The following is a 26,345-nucleotide window of genomic DNA, read 5'->3' as shown; positions in this document are numbered from 1 at the left end:
TGATACAGTAACTCGTGTTCGATAAGGATTTTAGGAACAAAAATTGGCCACCAGGGATCGTCAACTGGTGAGGTCCTATTAGCTGTTGGAAACTAGCAGCAGAAATATTTGTTCATCACTGAAGGTGAATCACCACTGAAGGATGAGGCCTCTCTCCCTTGGAGGACTTCAGAACTTTAGAGCTTTGAGAGCTGTTTGGCGAATTTCCATTTCTTAGAAATTCCTAGACCTTGCTATTTTGGGTGAGCATCAAATTAATAGATATTCACAGTTTTATAGTTTTGGAAGAGTATTTTCATAACCCAGAAGTGCAACTCATAAATAAATGGCCGGTTCAGAAAAAGCACTTGGGAAGGGAAATACTCTCATTCCTTGGCATTCCCAGGTTACGTAATTAATGCTGTAAAATGCTACTTCTCATAAGTGGGTGCATATGAAGTGGGCTGCGGAGTTCCTTTTACTAAGAAGAAATAACTGCAGGTTTTGGAGGAGCAAGAATCATACTAGCTTCAGACTCCTTGATTTGTATAACTCCTATGGCTTGCCGGTTTTTCTTGTAAAGGCAAGTTGAAATTTTTGTTTCAAGTCCCTCTAGATCCTTTGAGGTTTTCTCCCCCCAGACTAATTGGAGCTATCATTTCCTCAAAGGAAAGAAGGTTAGAGAAGCAATTTGGTCTAGTGGAAAGAGCACAGGCTTGGGAGTCAGAGGACCTGGGTTCTAATCCTGGTTCCGACCTTGGTCAAGTCACACGTAACTCCTGTGGCCCAGTTTCCTCATCTGTAAAATGGGGATTCAAAATCCATTTTCCCTCTCCCTGAGACTGTGAACCCCATTTAGGATACGGACTGTGTCCAGCGTGCCGACCTTGTATCTGCCCCAGGATTTAATTCAGTGCTAGGTTCAGAGCACCTGCTTAAAAATACTACAACTATTGTTATTAGCCATTGAAATGATGCAGCGATATCAACTGAGCATTGATATCAACTGAACATCCTAACGCTTCTAGGGAACCAAGTTTTAAATCATGTTTTTGTAGAATCAAAATTTTCTGGATGTCCACCGCCAGACCTCCAGTAGTGCTCAGAGTCTGTTGGGTTGAAAGAATATCCCAGGGGATCTTAAACCCACTTTGACACGGGCTCCTAAGCCCTGGTCTCACCTTTAGAATGGGTTGAACAGGTCAGGTTCTGTTACACGTAAGGTCTTACGCTGGTGGCCGAATACCTCAATTTCAGAAGCAAACGTAGGGTCACAGGGTCATTAGTTGCTCATTTATGTCTTCGGGCAGGAATGGGAGACCTGAGACTATGGACTGTCTTATTGCAACATGAGAAAAATCTCTCTGACAAGGGACAGTCATTCTAGAAGGGGTAATTATTAATAATAGTGATAATAATAATACCAACAACAATTCTGGTATTTGTTAAATGTTTACTATGTGCCAAGCACCATACTAAGTGCTCAGGTAAAGATAATTGGGTCCCACATGGGGCTCACAGTCTGAGTAGGAGGGAGAACAGTTATTGCATCCCCATTTTGCAGATAAGGGACCTGAAGCACAGAGAAGTTACGTGACTTGCCCAAGTTTCCACAGCAGGTAACTGGCAGAGTTGGGGTTAGAGCCTCTGACTCCCAGGCCCGGGCTGTTTACACTTGGCCACATTGCTTCATGGATGCATGAGTTTCTAACATCCATTTCCTTCATTGGGCAAATTGATTTTGCTCCCTGCAGAAAGGTCATTTCTGAATCCGGCCAGTTTATATGCAATAAGTGCTGGCCTTTTCTTTGGTATGACTGTTGCCATCAGTGTCCCATAGCTGCCCATTGTTCTGGGGTGTGCTGTGTATTTTCTTTGCATGTCTTGTAAAAGTACAAAATCAAAGCTACCTCTGATGAACCTGTTTTGAGAGAAGCAGGCAATTATTAGAAATAAAGTTCTCAACTATAGTGAACAAAGCAGTTACCTTTAATATTAACCTTTGCATTTCATTACCAGGTAACATTTGGTGTAATGTGCTATGGAAACTGTAGGGGTTTTTTTAGTATTCGTATTAGCAGCAGCAGCAGCATGGTATTTATTAAGACTTACAAGGTACCAAAGCACTGTACTTTAACAGCCAAATTCTGGGCTGTTAAGATTACTACCTAGTGGTTGGTTAATAGCAATAAATCAGATTTACAATAAAACTGTTAGGTTTTCTTATCCATAGCAACAATATTTAAAGGAACCAACTTAAGTTCACCACTTAGCAGCTTAACTAGTCATTGAGCTATTTGAATAGGTGGATTAAACCTCAGGGAAAGCACCAAGGGGAGAATCCTTTGGTGCTGGAGTAAAAGCAGGTACCCATTTGGTGCATCAGAACATCCTCTAGGCTGCTGTTCTTCACAAGCATGTTTCCTGGAGAACATTCCTCAGTAGAAAAATGGAATGATAGTTCCAAATCTTCCATAGGGAAAGCTTAACAATTAGTGGGGTGAGAACTAGGCAAGACGAAACCAACTGAGTCATATACCATCACTCTCTCCTCTGAGTTTGACCTCCTCATATCCGCCGTACTGACAGAGGGCACGTCTGGTTTGTCTTCTCTTGCTGATGATTCCTGCCCTGGAAGCCTCAAAAAGCCCCTAGAGCCCAGAAAACCGACTGTGCAGGAATGGGATGCAGAAAGCCCCTTACCCCCTCAATCAGCGACTATCAATTATGTATACCCCCTCCAGTGGGGGCAGGCCTATAGGATTGGCTACTTTCTTTGCCAACCCTACTGTGATGATTTGCTACAAAAGGGACTGGTTACCCAACATCCATTCCTTAGGTTGTAAGTAAAGCAGGGAACATTAGTGCCATTAAGAAACAGACAGGCTCTATTAACTATATTTTTCTTTCAACCTGTCACCAGCAGAGCTTCTACGTTTGTCATATAAAAATACCACGGGTCGATGCTGTCTGCCTTTGCCTGTGTGTGTCCGGCAGCCCCGTAAATATCTGTTTGTTCGGTTTAATGCCTTGCCTCAATATTTTGCTCCCTCCTCTACAATGTTTGCTGATCACATATAGAATTACTGGCCAGGCAGCTTTGATTTTTCACTCCTCACCGACAAGTAGAGGAGGCTATCTGTGGAGTCCTGGCCAAGAGGTTTGTTTCTAAAGAGGGACAAGAGGGTGGAGTTATTAGTGGTACTTTTGTACTGCCCTAAAGTACCTTAATCCTAAATTACCAAGAATTAGCAGAGATTCCTGGAAAAAAGGAATATCTCTGCGAAAAACATATGGAGAAGCTTAATTGCACTGCCATAGACGAGAAGGATTTAGCAATGACTCTGAGAAGAAATTGTAGGATACAAAATGTCTTGCTATTACAGTGAGTGTAAGGGAATGCTGAGACATGCATGTTTGTAGTGGTTGATCAAGAATTTGTCCTGCACAAGGAAGAGACTTACATCTTGCAGTCAGAATCTTAGATGTAATAGAATTTATACAGATACAGGAAGATTATTAAAATACCACAGATATAGTTATTGTCTAAAGAGATCTTGTGGTACTTTAAAAAAATAAAAACCTTAATACCCCCATATTACCATAGCCAGAACCCATTATGCTATTGTAATCACAGCTGAACCGAGAAGGGTGATTAACGATAGCAATTTATTGTATCTGACGAGGGGAGAAAATAGGAGATGTTGTCGTTATCATAAATCATATCATAAATAACCAAAGAGAAGCACTCAGAATGCTTGTGTGGTGTCAGCAGCCAGCCCTTTCAGGCACGTTAGCCCAGGATGTAGCCATAGAAACCCCAAAGTCATATTGTTATCTAAGTCTTGCTGCAGTTATGTGATACAACAGTATTAACATATAGATTAGGCCATTTATAATACTTGGTGTCATTTCAGGTTGGCTTGCTTATATAGCATTTTAGTTTTTTATTGTGTAGAATGTTAGAGAAACACTGCATTTTTACAGGTCAGTCTATAGCCATTTATAACACGTATCATCTTCACACCTCTGTCACTGCTGTTAATGTACTGTGTTATTGATTTTGTTGTACTGTATGAATTGTCATTGCCTAATTACCTTGTCTTTACTAATAATTTCATTTTTAAAAGTCCAATAGATTCTTTAAAAAAAAATCATCACACCTGCACACTCACACCTGCACACTTGTGCACCCAACATAGGGTCTAATTTCAATTAGAATACAGAAAGGGAAAGAAGTCATTATTCAAGAAGCTTGAGAAAATTGGTTCCCATTGTAATCAATCACCCTCCCCCCCCCCCCCCCCAATTTCCTCCTTGTAAAATCAAACTGGTGTCCCTGGGCTGATGGCATATTGAACAGCACTTAGATAGCCAAAGAACTGGGTTTAAGGATTTTGGAGAGGCTAATGGAAAAACCCTCAGAAAACCTTGGGTTATTTCAGAAATCAGCCCCCATGTGTTGGTTCAGAGGAGTGCCCATCATCCAGAGAGCATGAGGCATTAACCGAAGGGGTGGGCAGGACACGAGAAGGGTGATGCCATGCAGGGAAGCCTGTGCTGCAGTTTCCCATCTGTAAGTGCTGTGTGAATGAGTAAAGGGCTTAAGACTTGTAGGATGTCATTTTTTTTTCTTTTGAGGTCTAACATACACTTAAAAATCACAGAAAAGCAACCTAGCACTAAATGCATTTGATTTCTGGATTAGTCAGTGTAAATAACTTTTTGGGTTGTGAGTGTTTAGGCTTTTGGATGCAAGTTTAGGATAGGATTTTGCAAGCATATTTTCTGTTTATTTTGGGAAAATGCCACTACTATTGAAAGTTGCATGCATCTGTGTAGTTAAGGAGATAAAAGGCTTTCATGCCATATGAAAACAATTTCCTTTTTTAAGTCCAGAAGCTTTTTAGATTATAGTGTTGCATTAAGGATACTTATAGCTCTATTTAAGAAGGGATTTTTGTTCAAAGTCAGTATTTACAGTGGTTTCAAACTACCTTTGGAGGTTGGAATTTAGCATGCCTTCCCTTGGCATAGCGGTGGTTTGTTTTTGCTTTTAGAAGTTGTTGGGGTTTTTTTGTTGTTGTTTGTTTTTGTAATTATTTTTATGGCTTCTATGGGGTGAGTTAGCAAATTAAACCAATTTTTGAGTGGGGGGTGGATGGCAATCTCGGTGTCATCCTTGACTCGTCTCTCTCGTTCACCCCACACATCCTATCCGTTATCAAGACCTGCCGGTTTCACCTTTACAATATCGCCAAGATCCGCCCTTTCCTCTCCACCCAAACGGCTACCTTACTGCTACAGGCTCTCGTTATATCCCGGCTAGACTACTGTGTCAGCCTTCTCTCTGACCTCCCTTCCTCCTCTCTCGCCCTGCTCCGGTCTATTCTTCACTCTGCTGCCCGGCTCATCTTCCTGCAGAAATGATTTGGGCATGTCACTCCCCTTCTTAAACAACTCCAGTGGTTGCCTATCGACCTCCACTCCAAACAAAAACTCCTCACTCTAGGCTTCAAGGCTCTCCATCACCTTGCCCCTTCCTACCTCTCCTCCCTTCTCTCTTTCTACCGCCCACCCCGCACGCTCCGCTCCTCTGCCGCCCACCTCCTCACCGTCCCTCGGTCTCACCTGTCCCGCCGTCGACCCCTGGGTCACGTCCTCCCGCGGTCCTGGAACGCCCTCCCTCCTCACCTCCGCCAAACTGATTCTCTTCCCCTCTTCAAAACCCTACTTAAAACACCTCCTCCAAGAGGCCTTCTCAGACTGAGCTCCTCTTCTCCCTCTACTCCCTCTGCCACCCCCCCTTTACCTCTCCGCAGCTAAACCCTCTTTTTCCCCCTTTCCCTCTGCTCCTCCACCTCTCCCTTCCCATCCCCACAGCACTGTACTCGTCCGCTCAACTGTATATATTTTCGTTACCCTATTTATTTTGTTAATGAATTGTACATTGCCTTGATTCTATTTAGTTGCCATTGTTTTTACGAGATGTTCTTCCCCTCTACTCTATTTATTGCCATCGTTCTTGTCTGTCCGTCTCCCCCGATTAGACTGTAAGCCCGTCAAACGGCAGGGACTGTCTCTATCTGTTGCCGACTTGTTCATTCCAAGCGCTTAGTACAGTGCTCTGCACATAGTAAGCGCTCAAAAAATACTGTTGAATGAATGAATGAAAAGTTCAATTAAATAGCATTTGGGCCTGTTTTTGCTTTCTACTTATCGCAAAATAAATTTAGGATACATCATTTGTTTTTGGCCGAGATGTGGACTTTGTGAGCCATATAATCTGGGCCTGGTCAAACTAACCAGATCAGTCAGTCAATCGAGTGCTTGCTGTGTGCAGAGCTTTCTACTAAGAGCTTGGGAGAGTACAATACAACAGAATTAGCAGACACGTTCCCTGCCCATATGGAGCTCACAGTCTAGGCTCTAAGAAGCTATAAATTGAGCACAGGAGTCATGGACACTTTATGAACAGATGAAAATGACATATTGTGAATGCTTTGTCAATTATCTGGTTCCTAAGATACACTTTCAAGGGCGGCCCATTTCCTGGATTTAGTTGTTCTTGAAACTACGGGGCCGATCATAGTGACTATGGGGAAAGCCCTATACAGACTTCAGAGGATCCTTTGTTGAAGTGTTCTTCTAATTGGGGACTTGGCCAAGTGTCGTTTGGATGGCTCCCTCATATTTCACTCTGACACTAGTCAAATTTGAACTCAATTTGAAGAGAAATGAGGTATGGTAAAACATTTCTTGCTCTAACTTTGGTACTGTGAGTACAGTTCTGGGATTCTGGGCCTGCCTTTTGGCCAGCATCTCATTTAACATGTGCTTATGAGAATGTATATGCACGTGTGGGAACGGGTCTGTATCAAAGTATAGGTGTGTGTGATTAATCATGTGAGTATATCTATAATTCTATTTATTTTGATGCTGTTGAAGCCTGCCTACTTATTTTGATTTGTTGTCTATCTCCCCCTTCTAGACTGTGAGCCCCTTGTTGGGTAGGGATTGTCTCTGTTGCCAAATAGTACTTTCCAAGCGCTTAGTTCAGTGCTCTGCACACAGTAAAAGCTCAATAAATACGATTGAGTGACTTGAATGAATGAATGAAAATGGTACTCTTAAACTAAAATGCATGCTAGCTTGGAAAAGTCTTCCCAACCCCTGTAAGCTGCTTATTGTTGGTGAATAACTAATTACTGACAGTGCTACAGTGATATCTGATTTACCCATATATGCTACTTCAGGAACATTTTATAGGGAAGTCAGAGATCGAGGTGTAGTTTTCTGTTATGTTTAAAATCCTGAGACATGCACAGAAGTTTCTAATGATTAATCCTTTCTGCATTCACATTAATATTAGCCAATAATAATGATAATTGTTATTTTTAAAGCAGGTGTACTTATGCATCTTTATTTGGATGCAAATATCACTTTACCTTTCTTAATAACAGCAATAAAAATAATAATGAAATTTATTAAGTGCATATTATGCACTAAGCACCGTGCTAAACCTTAGAAATGATAAAAGAAAATCAGATTGGACACAGTCCCTATCACATCCAGGCTCACAGTCTAAAAGAGAGGGAGAACGGGTATCCTAACCCCATTTTATGGATGGGGAAATTGAGGCCCACAGTTGTCGTGACATTTTATTTAGTCTTCACATTGCCCCTGGGGTCAGTGATTGATATGGATCCTCAGAACAAACAGAGGCACCAAGAGTTTAAAGTGACTCACTCAAGATCACCCAGCAACCAGTTGATTTCTTTGCTTAGCCAGAGCCCGTCTCCTCTCCTTTGCTTTGGTGCATATAATATTGCCCATCCACTGTTATCTCTAAGTGATGACATCTCGGAGTGAAAATACTGGATTTCAGTAATAAACATTTGAAAAATTATTAATTTGTCATGCAGTTTCCAAGTTGCTGCATTCTACTTTGTGCTATCTGACTGTTGAACTTGGAACTCGACCACTGCACTAATATTTGTGTTCTTTGCCAAAATAGTTGCAAAACAAATCTAGGGGCTTTGGTTGATCACACACCTTCAAACTCTGCTCCATTTTTCCTCATTTTATATGGGAACATGACAAGATAAGATGCTTTTCAGTATTAGACACTTTTAGTCTTCTAAATGCTTAAATTAAATTCAACACTATGGAGAGGGTAAATCAAATGAAAATGAAAACCTAGAAGAGGGAAATGTTACAACTCCACCCAGTACGATCAGATGCTGTAGACTTATCTGATATTAATTTTCTTATTGCAAGCTGGAGTCCTGTGTTAGGATCTTTCTTACAGCAGAAGAGACAGGATCTGAAACCAATTCTCCCTCCTTCAAGCTCAACCATCAGATCATTCTCCATTTTTAATTCACGCAGACTAGGTTGATGGTGGGTGGGTTTCCCCACCTAGATTATAAACTCACTGTGGGCAGGGAACATGTCTGCCAACTCTTGTATACTCTGACTTATTATACTCTTCCAAGTGCTTAGTGTAGTGCTCTGCGCACAGTAAGCACTCAATAAATGCCATTGATTTTTGATTGGTTTGTAGTTTCTCTTGCTTTAATCTTAAGGGTTAATAGAAATGAAGTAGCAATGATACTCAGGCTAAACCCGGTAGCTCCCAACCCTTTCTGTTTCGCAGCAAAGACAAGGCTTTGTTGTCCAGCAAAGTCCTCATGCCATGCCCACTGCTGAAAATCTGTTGGATTCTAGCAACCATTGGCATCTCTTGCTAATTTGCTTAATTTTGATGCTGGCAAGATTCAAGCTACAGCTCAAGCTTTCTGACTCAGTCTTCACAGTAAGAAGAGAGTATTGGTGGATTCTGGAGAAAGATCCCTTAGCTCAGAAGGTCCAGAAATATTTCTTCCAAATGTTAGAGGGTTTCACATGACCAGTTTGGAAACTTTCTTTGAATTTTTTTAACATTTCCAAAGTCAATACGGCAACATTTCAAAAATATTTGCGTTTGATTTTGTTCCTTAAAAATGGACTGTGGAGTTAGGCAAGCATACCCACAGCTGGGGATTAGTGCTGCAGGTGTGCAGACACCTTGCCAATCCATCCCTAGAGTGGGCCGGCCTCATCGGGCGGAACAAAACTCCAAACGAGCCCTCCATCAACCTCAGCCATGTTGGTGGAGTACCAGCTGGATGCAAAGCCAGCCTGAGCCCTAAGAAGATCCAAATTAGTCAATTATATTTATTGATCACTGCTTACTGGGTGTGCAGAGCACTGTACTAAGCGCTTGGGAGGACACACTATAACAGACACACTCCCTGCCCACAACGGGCGTACAGTCTAGAGGGAGAGGCAGAAGTTAATGTAAATAAATTACAGATATCTACATAAGTGTTGTGGGGCCGGGAGGGGATGCTATAGCTTGGGTCAGATCCAGTCTGTGTTTTCAACCCTACAGGGTTTGGTTGGGAACCTCAGAACCACAACAAGATTGGGCATCACATCCCCACAGCCTTTCCTTCTATTTTCTACCCCTCCAACTCCCTCTCCACTTTTTCGCCTCCCGTTCCACTGCTATTTTAGGACTTTGGGGCTCGAGGTGAAGAGTCCAGCAGTCACTCACGTCTGGTAGTTTCACACATGTAGATTTGTCCCCTAGGCTACCTGGGATCAAAAATTCCCAGCAGTTCTTCTGGCAATAGCATCCATGTGTCAGCAACTTCTAAAAGTGAACCGTGGATCGAATCTGGCTTGAAACTTTTTGTAAGGAGTTGTTTGATGGAAAGAGACACAGAGAGAAGCGACGTGGCCTGATGGATAGAGCATGGACCTGAGAGTCATAAGGATCTGGGTTCTAATCCTGGCTCTGCCACTTGTCTGCTATGTGACCTTGGAAAGTCACTTAACTTCTCTTTGCCTCAGTTACCTCATCTGAAAAATGGAGATTAACACGGTGAGCCCTGTGTGGGGCATGGACGGTGTCCAACCCGATTATCTGTATCTACCCCAGTGCTTGCTTAGTAAAGTGCCTGGCACAAATTAAACGCTTAACAAATACCATAAAAAAATGGAGGGGAGGAGGGAATGGAGGATTAGAAATGAAGAAAGAATATGGGCTGAGCTGTCCTTCAGGAAGATGATCCATATAGCAACATGTAGTATAAATTGAAGTCTGGGAGAGGCTGGAGGTGGAAGGCTACTACTGGAGCAATATCATCACAGCTAGATCCCGGCTAGACTACTGTGTCAGCCTTCTCTCTGACCTCCCTTCCTCCTCTCTCGCCCTGCTCCGGTCTATTCTTCACTCCGCTGCCCGGCTCATCTTCCTGCAGAAACGATCTGGGCATGTCACTCCCCTTCTTAAACAACTCCAGTGGTTGCCTATCGACCTCCGCTCCAAACAAAAACTCCTCACTCTAGGCTTCAAGGCTCTCCATCATCTTGCCCCTTCCTACCTCTCCTCCCTTCTCTCTTTCTACCGCCCACCCCGCACACTCCGCTCCTCTGCCGCCCACCTCCTCACCGTCCCTCGGTCTCACCTATCCCGCCGTCGACCCCTGGGTCACGTCCTCCCGCGGTCCTGGAACGCCCTCCCTCCTCACCTCCGCCAAACTGATTCTCTTTCCCTCTTCAAAACCCTACTTAAAAATCACCTCCTCCAAGAGGCGTTCCCAGACTGAGCTCCTCGTCCCCCTCTACTCCCTCTGCCATCCCCCCCTTTACCTCTCCGCAGCTAAAGCCTCATTTTCCCCTTTTCCCTCTGCTCCTCCACCTCTCCCTTCCCATCCCCACAGCACTGTACTTGTCCGCTCAACTGTATATATTTTCGTTACCCTATTTATTTTGTTAATGAATTGTACATCGCCTTGATTCTATTTAGTTGCCATTGTTTTTACGAGATGTTCTTCCCCTTGACGCTGTTTAGTGCCATTGTTCTCGTCTGTCCGTCTCCCCCGATTAGACTGTAAGCCCGTCAAACGGCAGGGACCGTCTCTATCTGTTGCCGACTTGTTCATCCCAATCGCTTAGTACAGTGCTCTGCAAATAGTAAGCGCTCAGTAAATACTATTGAATGAATGAATCACAGCTCTGCTTCCAGTTAATGAGAGAGACTCACACCTGAGTTGATAGCTCTATTTCCACTTTTTGTACATTTTTCAAATTATTTTTCTTAAAGCACTAAATCCCAAGCTGAAAAGGTTAAACTTTTTGCAAAAGGAGAAAGAAGACATCTAGAAACTGGAATTCCCATGTTTTAACTCCATTTTGAATCAAATTTCTTTGATGCCTTGTGGCAAACTGATTTGTCTACATCAGCTTTCCAAGTTGCATAAAGGAAAGTAATTATATTGCAGTTGGCAAAACTGTCTCAGGAAGTGCATTAGTTTAACTCTTTGGGCATTATTATAATCATTGCTTGTTTTGCCTATTATCTGCATTTTTATAAAACTGAATAGTGTGACTAGAACTCTAAAGGTTATCGGGGACTTCATAGCTGAACTGTAAAGATGTGAAGTCTTTTGGTTATTTTGCGGTTGGGCTCCCCAAGAACAACCACCCAACTTCCAGGAACTTCTAGTCAGTCTTCAGACAATACCATCAGTGTTTCGCGGAAATGAACTTTTTTTATTTTTCATTAAATGGAATCAACAACTTTGACTTATTTTAGGTGAACTTCATTTTCATTGTGCGGATTCACATGCTGGTTTTGGAAATGGGCTATGAGTTTCTCAGATGAATGTACTGTATTTTGTTAACATCAGAGCTTGAAATTTTGGGCAATATTACTGCAAAGTAATATTGCCAAACCCAGAAATTAGAGACTCAATATAAGGAATTAATTAGTGTTTTACTTCTCTCTCTCTGCCTCTCTCCTCTGTCTTTTACAAGTGTCCTTAGCTCTTTTTGTAGCCCCTCAGAAGTCAAGGATCCTCAGAAGCATACCTAAGAGACAAGGCAGGCTTAGTTGGGAATTTTGCCTAAGCTAGTAGTCGAGAGGATTATGTATCTTCTATATCAGTATATATCTGTATTTATAGATACTCCTCGTCACTCATAAATATTTTTATGTGTATCTCCTTGTTAGAACGTAAGCTCCTTGTGGGTGGGGAATGTGTCATGTCATTAGTCTTCACGAAAGCACAGTCAGTACGAATAGGAAACAAAAAGAGGCAAGTGGAGGGAGATATATTAGGAAAATAGGGCAGACTGGAATTGACCACATTTTAAGCCAAGCTGTTCTGAAAATAGAAAAATGTGCAGTAAATTGGAAGGCTGCTACCTACCAACCTTTAGCATCCTTTGGAGACAGGTATTCTGGTGAGAACATTTGCAGAAATATTGTAGGCCCCCGAATATTTTTGAATATCTACAGTGTCTGAGATCTATCTAAATGAGTCACCATATCTTTAAAAAGTAAACAAGATTGTTATGCACTGTTTTAGGATGCGATCCAATCAATCATTTTGCTTTGTGTCTTAACAGAGGAGGAAGAGGAACAAGTACCTACTGATGGGGGTACATCTGCCGAAGCAATGCAGGTTCCCCTGGAGGAAGAAGGAGAATTGGAAGAGGATGAGGCTATTAATGATGAAAATTTCTTGAGCAAAAGACCACTCGATAGTCCTGAAGTAGAAGAAATGCCTGCCATGAAGCGACCAAGACTGGCTAGCCTTAAAGGGGACACTTTAGATATAGTATTGGAACCACGAGAACCACTTGGCCTGATAAACACGCAGAAGGTTCCTCCAATGCTTTCTCCAGTGCATGTGCAGGAGAGTTCAGACTTAGCCCCACCGTCGCCAGAGCCGCCAATGCTGGCTCCAGTTGCAAAGTCACAAATGCCAACTCCGAAGGCATTAGAAACAAAACCTTTCACACCCAAAACCAAGGCCAAAACTAGTTCTCCTGGACAAAAGACTAAGTCGCCTAAAGCTGCTCAGTCCCCAGCCGTGGTGGGGAGTCCAATCCGGTCCCCAAAAACCGGATCCAAAGAGAAAAAGTCTCCAGGACGTGCCAAGAGCCCCAAAAGTCCCAAGAGTCCAAAGGTTCCAATACATATTCCCCAAGCTGCAGTCAAAGTGGAAACGCCAAATCGAACCCCTCTGGCCGCATTGAGCGAAAAGATGGGCAAAGAGAACATTCAAGTAAAACCAGCCCAAACTCCTCCCGAATCTGGGAAACTGAACAGTGAGAACCAGTCCAAGAAGGGCTCTGTAATGGACAAAACCATTGACGACTCGATCGATGCTGTAATTGCCCGTGCGTGTGCCGAGCGGGAACCAGATCCATTTGAGTTTTCTTCAGGTTCCGAATCAGAAGGAGAAATCTTTACCAGTCCTAAGAGACTTTCAGTTCCAGAGACACCTACACCCAAGGTTTCCATTTCTTCAAACAATTTCAGTAAAGCAGGATCCACCCCTGTTCCTCCTTCAGGGGGAACTTCGAGCTCAGATATTTCATGGACAATGGATGACTCTATCGATGAAGTGATCCGGAAAGCAAACATGGGAACTCCTTCCAATTTGCCCACCAACTTTCCATATTTCTCTTCTCCTTCTGCTTCCCCTCCCACTCCAGAACCCCTTCTAAAAGTGTACGAGGAGAAAACCAAGCAGACTCCATCAGTTGAAGTGAAAAAGAAGTTGAAAAAGGAGCTCAAGACAAAAATAAAAAAGAAAGAAAAGCAGAAAGAGAAAGAGAAGGAGAAAGACAGAAGCAAAGAAAAAAATAAAGAGAAGGATAAGAGCAAAGAAAAGGAGAAAGAAAAGGAAGCCACTAAAGAAACAAAGTTTCAGTGGAAGGACCTTCTCAAAGAAGAAGATTCGGATCCTTACAAGTTCAAAATTAAAGACTTTGATGATGTGGATACTAAAGTAAAGTTGAAAGAGGGCAATGCGAAAAAGGAGAAAGAGAAACATAAAGATAAAAAGAAAGATAAAGAGAAAGGCAAGAAAGATAAGGAGAAGAAAGAAAAAGAAAAAGTTAAGGAGAAAGGAAAAGAAGAGAAGGCGAAGGCCCCTTCTGCCCCTCTAGTATTGCCTCCCAAAGAGATGGCTTTGCCTCTGTTCAGTCCCACTGCAGCAATGAGGCTACCATCTATGCTACCTTCTCTGACGCCAATGCTTCCCGAAAAGTTGTTTGAAGACAAAGAAAAACCTAAAGAGAAAGATAAGAAAAAAGACAAGAAGGAGAAGAAGAAAAAGAAGGAGAAGGAGAAGGAAAAGGAGAAGAAGGAGAAGGAGAAGGAAAAGGAGAAGAAGGAGAAGGAGAAGAAAGAGAAGGAGAAGGAGAAGCACAAACACGAAAAGGTGAGTAGTTTTGATGATATCCAAGGTTTTGCTCTGACGAAAAGTATACAGGTAACCAGAGTTCATTTTCATTATTCTGCCTCTACCTACCTTGTAAAAGCTGTGTTTGGCTCATTTTGAAAAAGAAACTCAGGTTTGCTGTTTAATTTCAGGATTTCAAATGATAAAAATGATCAAATTTTAAATGGACACATGTAAAAGCATTACATTTCACAAAGGGGCTCACAGATATCATGAGCATTTCATTTTCCTCTGTGAACGAAAGTGCTAGTGGTCTAGCCAAAAGACTAATGCATGACCCACAGGCCTCGCCACACTAACAGCTTGTCCTCCCTGCTAAGGCCTGTGTTTTCCATTTGTAGACCCTGTTTCTGTTTGTAGCTATATCGTGAAGTTTCTGCACAAAATAATAGTGAAGGTTTTTTACTTGTTTTGTTTTTTTTTAAATGAGAAAATTAATAAGCATGATGGTGTCCAGGATATAGAAGATGGTGCAGATGTTGGGGATAAGGATGACAGTGATGGAAAAGAAGAAGAAAAAAAGATTTCCCTTCCCAGTTTATTGAACATTGTGGTTTGTAGAGTTTGTTTTGTGCGACTGATGAATTGGCTTATGGTCTTACAATGTTGTCGTGGTGCAGAACATTAATCGCTGGTGGACGGGTGTATGCTTTCGTGGAAGAGGATGCATCGTCCATTTCCCAGTCTGTACCACTTTGGAATTTCACTGGGATGATCCGTTTTCCTTTTGGGTGTTGATGAGTGTAATTACTGTGTCCCCACATCCAACCCACCCCTGAGCTGTTGTCATATTTATTAAGAGGAAAGGAATTGGAGAGGTGGGGGGTGTCTCTGAGAATGATAGCCAGCAGCACCAGAAAAAGATAATACAGCCTTCCAATGCTATCTTGCTTCCTGATTTGCAAAAGAGCCAGTGGCTTTAGTAGTCAAATTATTATGGCTCTCTTCCCCAGTAGGCTGGCCTCACCATTCTTCTTCCAATGCTTTTTTTTCCCTTCCAGTTTATCTTACTTTGTTTACGTGTTTTGACCAGTTTGACCACCCTCGTTTTTATAAAGTCTGTCAGTACTCTAAATTTCCCTTTAATCACCAACCCACAGTTTTTGAAAAGTTTGAGAAGGCATTTTCTCTGCCCAGAACCCTGGTGCCTGAGGAAGGCCAGTGATTCATTTGTCTTATCCTCCTAACCTGGCAGTTGTGCTGCCCCCTTCCCAGCTGCTGGGGGTTATTTTGTGAATTCTTTCTTTATGATCCTTGGATTTTCTCACCAGTGACTAGGTCTAGTAGAACAATAATATAATGATAATATATAAACGGAATGGTGAGCACAACCCAGTGTTTGGACCAGTGTTAGTCACGTGACATTTAGGTTATAAATAAGTTTTTTCTCCAGAACCTCTGATATTTTCTCAGGCGTTTATGCATGCAAAGGAATCCAGGCTTCTGAAGATCTGTGCTACCTTCGTACATATAGACCCTATATGTATAGTCTTAAAGGAGTTGAACATTAATAAAAACTTGGATAGATTAAATTGACAAACCTGGCCATTACCTTGGCAAAAAGTCTGTCAAAAGATAAACTTTAAAGCTAGAATGCATGAAAGAGTTCCCAGATAGAATTAAAATTTAAACTGATTTGGGGGAGATAAGCTTTTTTTCTAAATCCACCTCTTTGCTGCAAGTCAGGATTTTAAAAATAAATTTCCCCTTTAAATCTCTTGAGCGATTTTCATTTTTTGCAAGGCCGCACTGCTGGTGTCCTGGAAAAATGGAGAGTTAGAGCTTTATCAGTTGGTGCCCTGAGGTATGTGGCAAAGAAGCTAAATCCTTGAAGATTAGCAAAAAAAATGCAGCACATGGCAATAAGGGGCTTAGATGACTACTAGTATTAGTTCAGGTGAAAGAAGTATTGCTTATACATAAAACTGGACAAATCCACTGACAATGTATTTTTAGTTAGCTACAAAGGAGTCTTATATTGCTGGACTTTACCTCTTTGGTGATTTGGGAAGCTTAGTAATCCACTATAAATGCTCTTCTGCTGGCCCCAATTCCTAGTATTACTTCAGAATACTGCTCTTTTATTTTAACTCCTACAGTGCAATTTTCCTCTAGACTTGAACTGTTATAGAGGGACGGTCCAGGGACAAGGCTGGTAATTAAATCATTACGTTTGTTTGCTTCTGAGAAATTAGAGGCAAATAAGCACTGAACAATCAACCAGTCATATTTACCAAGTGCTTATTGTGTGGAGAACACTATTCTTAGCACTTGGGAATGTACAGCATGACAGAGTTCCCTGCCCACAAGGAGCTTACAGTCTAAAAGGGGAGATCAGTGTTTGAAGTGATCATTTGTTTGTAAGGAGTGATTGCTGATAAACTTTTATTTGGAAAATATAATTTTACCCATTAATCGTCACTGGTACGGTAAATTTTATTATAGCAGCTTGAGTTTTCTGCTCTAAGTTAAATGTGGTTTTGCTTTGTTGCTCAACCTATCATTACAACTGAATCTTTGTTCCATTGTAAAACTGGAGGTTCTGAATTAAGGCACTTTGTATGCCTTAAGTGTACACGGGTGAAACAGTAATCCTAACTTGTAATGTGATTGCAACCAGGTTTTGACATGACTCGTAGCTCAACTTTATTTTTCATAGCATCTCTCAAGTAGACCGTGTCCTAGATTCTTTTGACTAAACCAAATCATACAAGACAGTGCGAGCTATACAGTAAAAGGGTCTGACCTGGCATGACAATGGAAAGCTTTTGGTTCTAAGTCTTTGCAAGAGCTATAACAAGGAAACAGAGGAATGTTTTAAGAACAGATTTAAGGAAAGCCGGAGACACAGCAACGTGTCCCTCATGGTTCTAGAGGGTGGAGAGTGTGGGAAATCTCTCCTTCGGCTGAAAAGTGAGAGAAATACCCCAAATTGAAAAAGTATGGAGATCTTGTCCCAATTATAAACTACAGAGATCAGTACAGAGGACAGAGGACAGCCTAGGCTAATGGAAATCCACACATATTCAAAAATATCAATTTATCCAATAATGTCAAGTCCACTCACCTTGCTCCTTCACCACCACAAAACCTCTGCCGGAGCTGTTAAGTAGCAAGAGACAAAATTGATTTGCCTAGCATATTTGACTTCCTTTCCGAGACTGTCCTCTAGTCGATGTGCTAGTGAGAAGGGAAGTGGGCGAGGGGTGGAGAGCAAGAAGGAAAACCAAGCATCTGGATGAAGCACAAATTTGATAATAAGAGGTGACTGCCCATTAGTTCTGTCCACTAGGAGAGACCAGAAATGGGTGGGTATAAGGCAGAGGGAGCAATTTAATGTTTTGAACAACACTGGAGTGGTAAGAGGGCACAACTGAGTTATGGGTGTGGAACAGAATAATTCTGCTTAGCTTAGTGTCACCTCCGTGAGATGATTTTATTTTGTAGTTCTGTTTCCTTGTTTATGCAGAGGCTGGTGTGGTGTGAAGGTCGTGATTACACTGAGAGGGAACCACCCATCCTACCACTTAGTCTTAGTCTGGCACCCCAAGCCTCAGGGTGTAGATTAGGGCCAGCCTCACAGGGAGTAGAGGAGAGGCCAGGTGGTGGGGTTGTCCTCTAGTAAACCCCAAACCCCCTTCCAATCTTAAATTCCCGAGGGAACCTGGGGTTGGTGGCTTTTTCATTCACTCCTAAACCCGGTATAACTGTAAGGAGTGAAGGAACAACATTTAGCTTCCTTACAGCTAATCTTGAATTTTATGCTCCCACAGCTCGGCATTTGCATATCTCTACTGAATTGATCTTGAAGGTCATATATCCTCTTTTCATTGGAAAAAAGATGATAAAAAATCATCTGTAGTTCAAGTCTTATCCAGCACTGATTCATGCTCTCAGAGTTCCTCAGTTAGGGGCGGCATATCCTGAGGGATACACATACCCCAGTTTGGGAAATTCTGGACTCCAGGATGCCTGAGCCCAAAATAGAAGCAGAGTCTCCTGAGATGAATGCCCTACCCTCATCAGTCACTGTCACCTTATTTGCGTATTTGTGGCTCATCCGATCTCACGTTTATTCGCACATTCCTTGACCTTGGGCGGCTGCCATTCAATCCTAAAGTGGAAGTGAGGCCTTACATATGCTCAGAATGTATTTTAGCTTTACTACAGGTCATTTATGTTTTCAATTTAGGGACTTCCTTTCCTTTAAAGAGGTCAATACTGGAAACTAACTGTAATTAGGAAACGTCCACATACCATAACAATAAGTTCAATGTTATAATTCAACTAGCTCCGACCCTTGAAAAATTCTTGAGATTTTTGTGGTTTCCTTTCTCTTGTTTTTCTCCATCTCCCTGATCGACCCTTTCTTTCCCGACAGTTTCCCAGCACTTCTTCCTCTCCTGTTTTTCTTCTTTTCCGTGTCCTTTCCGTCACCCCTCTTTCTTTTTTTTTATCCTACTCTCCTTTTTCTTGTCTCACTTTCCTTCCATCCCAACATACATATATACCTACATTCACACCTCCACCAGTAAACATACACACAACAAAAATCCAACCAAGCGTCCATCAAATACCCGCAAGCCCTCAGCACAACCTGTATACAAACACACACACGCACACACACAGAGAGAGAAATCAGAGCTTCCAGGACTCGCCAGATCACCTGATACTGAAATGACAGCCACCAGTGGAGCTTCAAACTCGGAGACCTAAGGTGGCTTTGAGTCGCTCTTACCCACCTGTCTCTGCTCCACCTGGGCAGTTTCTGCCTCTACAATACCCTGTTTTAACAGGTTGTTTGTTTTTGTGTGTGTGTGCACGTGCGCACGCACGTGGATTGTGACCTCACCCCTTCCCTGCCCACGGGACAGGACCGTGGGTCAGGGCCAGTGGTTAATTTGTGTCTTTCATTGGAGGTAATAAGCAGATGGACTTCGTTACTAAAGGAAACTTTACAGGATCAGGAGATGATGGGATACGTTTTGGAATGAATGGGCCAAACTGGGTTTCTAGAGGAAGCGTTGGGGAGTTTCAGTGGTACATCTCTATACAGTAGGGGTGGATGTCCAGGGGTTTCTTCCAAGAATCCCACTGCACTGTTGGGTGACAGAATCCTGGTCTGGGTGGACCGTTAGTCTCACCCGGTAATGACACTCTGTTAGTCCATAGCTCAGCTGCAGCAGCTCGGGAATTGGCAATTTCTAGACCTGACATATTTGTGCTCAGCAGTTCCTAGCCCAACAGTTTCAATAATGACAACACCACTGTAGAGTCAAAGTCATTTCAAATTTGAAATGTAAACTTATATAATCACTTGAGCCCTGGCACCTCCTGCACAACACATTAAGCAACACATGAGAAGCAACATAGCTCAGTGGAAAGAGCCCGGGCTTGGAAGTCAGAAGTCACAGTTCAAATCCCGGCTCTGGCACTTGGCAGCTGTGTGACTGTGGGCAAGTCACTTCACTTCTCTATGCCTCAGTTACCTCATCTGTAAAATGGGGATTAAGACTATGAGCCTCATGTGGGACAAACTGATTACCCTGTATCTACCCCAGCGCTTAGAACAGTGTTCTGCACATAGTAAGTGCTTAACAAATACCAACATTATTATTATTATTATTAAGCAATGATCAGAGCCTTTCCTGATCCCTTACCCCCAAATTTTTGAGTTAGGAAATTTTTGACCCGTTATCAATAATAATAATAATAATAACAATACTTAAATGCTTAATATGTGCCAAACACTGTTCTAAGCACTGGGGTAGATACAAATTAATTAGATTGGACACGGTCCCTATCTCACATGGGGCTCACAGTCCAAATACGAAGGAGTAGGATTTAATCCCCATTTTACAGATGCGATAACTGAGGCACTGAGAAATTAAGTGACTTGCCCAAGGTCACACAGCAGGCATGTGTTGGAGCCAGGATTAAAACCAAGGACCTCTGGCTCCCAGACCAGTGCTCTTTCCACTAGGCCATGCTGCTTCTGCACAATTCTCTGAATTGGGAGATCTGTTGGCCTTCTCCTGTATCTCCACAGCTCAGAGAGTTGCTCTCCTACTGCTGATTTCCCCTCCTCAGCTATGCAGACATGTGCACTGGTGCCTGCAAGTGATGAATAATAATAATTATTATTATGATGGTACTTGTTAAACATTTACTAGGTACTAGACACTGGGGGTGATACAAAATAATAGGATGGACAAATGGGGACCACAGTTTAAGTAGGTGAAAATAAGGATTCAATCCCCATTTTTATAGATAAGGGAATTGAGGCAGAGAAGTGATTTGGCCAAGGTCAGACTGCAGACAAGTGACAGAGTCAGGATTCAAACCCAGGTCCCCTGACTCCTAAGCCCAGGTCTTTCCACTAGGCCACTCTTCAAATTTACAACTTGTTCTTTGCATGGGTGTGATGCAGAGACCCAGGCCAAATCCAAGAAGGATTGAGCCTGACCACCACTCAGAGAAACCCCAGCACAGAGACCTAGAGGGATGGGAGAGACACACACTGACACTCAATTATTTTGTCCGGTTCAATTGAAGATAGACTTTATTTGGCAGTTGGATTTTCAGGGGACGCATACTTTATCTCTCGTGCCTTACATCTACCAAATTATCTGAAGAGTAAATTTTGGTTTATTGACTGATTGAAAAAGTGGTTCAAATAACAAAAGCCAGTTTCACAGATAACCCTAAGTTCACACCAGAGATTTTAGAATTAAAACACTAAACTGAAAACTAAATCTCTCTATATTTGTTATAGAATTGTACTGTTTCTGAAGGAGATGTTTTTTGAAATATCGTATGACCTGCAGTTAGGAAACCACCACATAAAACGTGGCTGGAATGATTACCTTGGCCCTAAATTTTTTTTGAATATCTCAGCCAGGCCGTACTCTGGGTGTTAGACTTGTTCATCAAGTTTGCATGCATTGTTGGGGGATAGAAGGAGGAAGTGTGTTTATCAAAGATGTGTGCTTAATTTTCAATGTATTGCCTTGAACAGATAAAAGTGGAACCAGTTGTTCCAGCCCCATCACCTGTTATCCCCCGACTAACTCTGCGAGTCGGTGCTGGCCAAGACAAAATGTAAGTACAAAAGAACACTGTTTGAGTTGGAAGGGGGGGAAAAATTCCTTTCTAATTTTCTTAAGCTTTGAACTCCCATCCTACCCTTTCCAAGTGTCTGAAATATTCAGACAACTTCTTGCATTGTGGTATTTTAAGACCTCCAAATACAGAAATATTTTTGTAATTCTTAGGGACTTCAGTGGTACAAGTGTTTGTTGCCACATCCTAGAGCCAATTTCTGTGAGACTATGAAGTTTAGGCAAAGTTTTCCTTTCCTTCTATCCTCAAGCCATTTAATGTCCTTTATACCACTTTTTGGGCCTGTTTTAGTAGCGCGGGCATGTGTCTCACAATTTCTAAGATGGGTTCACTTGGGGAATGGAGCCATATAGTGAGCTAACTGTCCCTCTATCCACTAGCCAGTGTTATCTCGTAGGTACTCAAGTATGACTGCAGCCAAGAAAAATGATTCTCCTTGAGCTCAAATGACAGATGCTTTGGGGGATGAAAGACAAAAGATTCCTGCCTCAGACTTCAATAAATACTCCATTCCATTGGTGGAATAGTGATAACGGAAGCCCTTGGTGGCCACATTTTTTTTAGAAGGAAACAATGGTTTTCTGCTTGGCTAAGCACAACAATTTCCGCTAGGTCACTGAGCCAACTAGGCTGCATCATTGAAGAGTAAAGGCTTTATTTCTGTCGAGGAAATATTTGAGGCTAGAGCCCTCTCTCCTGAAATCCTCCTCCTGATTCTTGCCACCCTAAAGCCTAAGGACAGTTAACCACTTTTGCAGCAACAAGGAAAGATTGGGACAAGTGTGGTTTCCGAATTCACTCATGTTCAACTCAGTTTTCCAAGCCATAAATATGAAGGTTAGATTCCTAAAGAGAACCCAGTCCTGATTCAGCAGTCAGGATAGGAAATCGAAGATGATGGTCATATGTTTTCAATAAGTCAATCGTATTTATTGAGCACTTATTGTGTGCAGAGCACTGTACTAGGTAAGCACTTGGAAGAATACAATATTACCAATATTGCAGACATATTCCCTGCCCACAGTGAGATTACAGTCTAGAAGGGGAGACAGACATTAATGTAAAATAAATTACAAATATGTACATAAATGCTTTGGGGCTGAGCGAGGGGTGATTAAAGGGGCAAATCAGGGTGACGCAGAAGGGACTGGGGGACAAGGAAATGAGGGTTTAGTCAGGGAAGGCCTCTCTGAGGAGATATACCTCCAGTAAGGCTTTAAAAGTGGGAGTAGTCTGTTGGATATGCAGAGGGAGGGCATTCTAGGCCAGAGGCAGGACGGGGCCAAGAGATCGGTGACGAGATAGATGACATCAAGATCGAGGTATAGATGAGATCGGCACTTAGCTCTATCTATCCTAGAGGCAGCCTGGAACATCAAGCGGCTTCCTCTGCAGTTCTGAACACTTGGAGTTGAAACATTTCCCTGAGACATGGTGTATCACTTAGCAGAAAGGACAGTTTTCTGGCTAATTGGAAATGAAGTTGTTACCTCTTAAAGCAAGAGAGCTACCCATGAATCAGCTTCATTCCACCTTGAAAGAAAGAGAACGCAATCCTTTGGTGACCAGTACTTAATTACTTCCTCTGAGACCTCCTGCCTGTGCCATTTCAGTCGTGGCTTTGTGAAATAAATTTGTGATCTCTGCCCAGTTCTTGTTCAGCAGGTGCCTACACCCTTTAGTTCAAGAATTTAGACCCCTTTCAACCAAACATTGCTGCCCGGACTCCATCCCTTCCAAACACAGATGCTGCCTCAGCATTTCAGTTTTCCATCCCGTTTTTCCCCACAAATTCTCACACTCCCACTTTCCAAAGCGACCTACATTCAACTATTCCATCTTCCCTCATGAGTTGTTGTGGTGTGGCCATCACTTTTCAGGAAACTGGGGATTATTCACAGGTAACCTTGGTTCTCTAAAAGTGATTATGATATATCAAGTTATCTCAGCATGCCCTTTAAACCCCTGAAAGGTGAGAAATAGGCACTTTTCTGTTTCCTATTCTTTCTTTATCTACTTATCTCTTTGAGTGAGTTGCTTCATTCCTATAGTATTGGAAACCAAGATGGCTGAGGTTGCTCAGGTCTCTAGCTAGACCTCCACAAGGAAGGGAAACCTGAAGGATCCTCGGAGTTAGAATCCCCAAAGACTTTCTAGCCAAATAATGCTTTAGCTGCAAACATCTGTGTTTCAGAAATTCAAGCCTCCTCTGATTTCAGGGTGGAGATATTTGGTCAAGGGGAAAAGCCTGCAGAGCGGTTGCCAGTTACTTATATTTATGGATAGAGAGAGTCTATAAGCTAAATCACAAAAATTATTCTCTTTGCATCAAACTTTTAAATAACCAGAAACAAGCAAGTAGAGAACCCAATTTTGAAATAACCTAAATATCATTTGTTTTGCTTTTTGTTTGTGAGATAGTTTTACAGTATAAGAGATTGCTGGGCATTAGCATTCCTAGAGTCACCAAACTTCCTTTTTTCCCCCTGCTCTGTGGAAATTTTTGCAGGAAAACTAAGTGAATTTTATCTATCTAAATGTGCTTTCAGTTACCAGATTTGTGCAACTGTGAGGGGTTTTTTTAATATAGAGAAGGTGCTGACTTTTTGTTCTTTAATCTCCCTAAAAAAAGTTTCCTTTCAACCTTTTAGAATCTCTTTCAGCTAGAGTAATCATAGAGTTTTTGATATGATAAAAGAAATAGCACGTTATCCATTGAAACCAGTAACACTAACTCAATCTTATATGACAGATTTCATTTAGCACCTCACGAGTGCTTCACAAATATTAAGACTCACAGTATTTTTCTTCAGAAAGTTCCTGTTTACCATCCATATGGCCAGGACTCAAAAAATTACAAAAAGAACCAGGTTAGAACAACATTCAAAGGACCAGGACATTAATCATGCTCTAGCCAAGTGTAATTCAAAGAGGAACAGTGGCCCACAGCTGGCATCCCATGGCTTTTTCCCAAGGACTGGCATTGAATATTTCTGTAACAGAACCAGTGTTATAAGAGGTGATGTTTTGACCAGGTTCTCTGAAAATGGGTAGCCAAGAGATCACACCATGATATGTGCCTGGTCTGTGACCCATTTTCAGAGAATTATTGCTCCCTGGAAGTTACCTTAGTTTCTGCAGCCTATAAGAAGTCAGCAATCAGATACATTTTCAGTTTGTACATGAAAAATCCCCTCTCAGGGTCGCACCTGGAGAGTTTCCAGTACTTTACCAGTCTCGACTACAGGAAGCAGAGTCAAACAGAGACATTTCCTAGCTTGGGCAGTGGTTGAGCAATTGGAAGGCAATCTGCTGCAAGTCAAAACTCACCCATCCTGGGCAGCAACGGCATGAGAGAGAGTTGAGGGCAGAGACTCAAGTTTACTGCAGGGAAGGCGGCATTGGTAAACCACTTCCGTATTTTTACCAAGAAAACTCTATGGATCCACTACCAGAACGATTGCAGGTGGAGAACAGGGTGTTCTGGGAGAGCTGGTGTTCTGGGAGAGCTGTGTCCATGATGTCTCTATGGGTTGGAAACGCCTCGACGGCATAAAGCAAGAAACGAAAAATTTAAAACCAGAGCCGGGAGCCACCCGCTATCCTTCATGCCTTAACCCCGGATTCAGCAGTATTGTAGGGAAGGGTGGAGAAGAAGTTATATAGCTAGGGTCATTGACTTAGCCCACACACTGAGCGGATCCAGGAGAGAGCCCATCGAAGACGAGGTTGGAAGCTAGGAATCCGAGAGGAGAAGAGAGGTCCAGAGCACTCCTAAGGTGCGGGAAAGATCAGAGTGCATTCAGTCTTGATTTACTCGGCCAAAAGAAAAAGGTCATCCCAATTATCTTTGCAGCCTGCAGCCCTAGGAGGATGGTGGGGGAGGGAACCTCCAAAATGTGGACAGAGTCAAACATGGAATTAAGTTGAGCTCCCTTCCTTGGATTTATAAGATATCTCATTTGTTCTGGTTTTAGCTTAATTGTGTTCTACTCAAAGGTCATCTCATGAAATGCATTTGAGCCCAGATTAAAATCTGAAATGTAAAATGGCTAAGTGAGAGAGGGAAGTCTGAGACCACAGAGCTAGAGAGAAAAATTCAAAAAAATCGTCACCACAGCAGTATCACTCTCTGTGCACTTTAAAGGAATAAGATGAAGCTGGGCAGCTCCCTCATTCACGGTCATTCTGGAAAGCCAATCCCAAGGGTAGGGTGGAGGGAGGAAGGTGGGCATCCTTACATCAGGCCTCAAAATTGGCCTCATCCCAGCCCTTGTGTCCAGGAATCCCATGCTTCTTCCAGCCTGAAGATGCCAATGACAGGGACCAAGGAAGAAACAACAAGAATATCCACAGTTATGTGTCCAGCCCATTAGATTGTAAACTCCTAGAGGCCAATGGTCATTCAAATTGTATTTCTCTTGCACTCTCCCAGGAATGTAGGTGCTTAAAACAATGCATCACACTCATTTGTTGATACTAGATATTGGACTGCAACATTTGCCTCATCTCCCAAGTGATTATTGTGGTGGTATTACTGTAATATGGCATAAAGACGGTCACAAGAAGTTCTCTACTCTAATAGTCCGGCTGAAGTACTTAATAACTGGCAGCACTGTGGCCGCTGTCATTTTCACATTCTATATTTAGTTAAACCCCTGAAAGCTCAAATATTAAACGGGACGGTGTCAGAGCTGGAATGATTGAGTCCGGACTCCAAGACAGTGAGCCCGATGTGGGACAGAGACTGTGACCAACCCGATCATCTTATATCTACCCCAGCGCTTAGAATGTTGCCTGGCACATAGTAAGTGCTTAACAAATACCATAATTATTAGTATTTGTATGTAGTGCTGTAGCCTTTGCATTTTATATCCTGTGAGTTTCAAAATAATTTTAAGTGATCAGCTTGCCTTCTGGTATTTGTTGTTTTCC

At 42.4% G+C, this 26,345-nt stretch overlaps 1 protein-coding gene across 1 annotated transcript in view; it reads left to right on the top strand.

The window, feature by feature from the left end:
- The window catches only part of TAF3 (TATA-box binding protein associated factor 3), a 129,536-nt gene that overhangs the window by 79,812 nt on the left and 23,379 nt on the right, over positions 1-26,345 (top strand). The window contains exons 3-4 of the mRNA XM_029077942.2: positions 12,442-14,267; positions 21,307-21,389. Coding sequence (XP_028933775.1) covers positions 12,442-14,267; positions 21,307-21,389 — 1,909 coding nt within the window. The remainder of the gene's footprint in view (positions 1-12,441; positions 14,268-21,306; positions 21,390-26,345) is intronic.

This window comes from Ornithorhynchus anatinus, chromosome 13 (genome assembly GCF_004115215.2).
Source record: "Ornithorhynchus anatinus isolate Pmale09 chromosome 13, mOrnAna1.pri.v4, whole genome shotgun sequence".
Taxonomy (NCBI): Eukaryota; Metazoa; Chordata; class Mammalia; order Monotremata; family Ornithorhynchidae; genus Ornithorhynchus; species Ornithorhynchus anatinus.
Note: the sequence above shows the minus strand (reverse complement) of the source record. Positions and strands in the feature narration are given on the sequence as shown.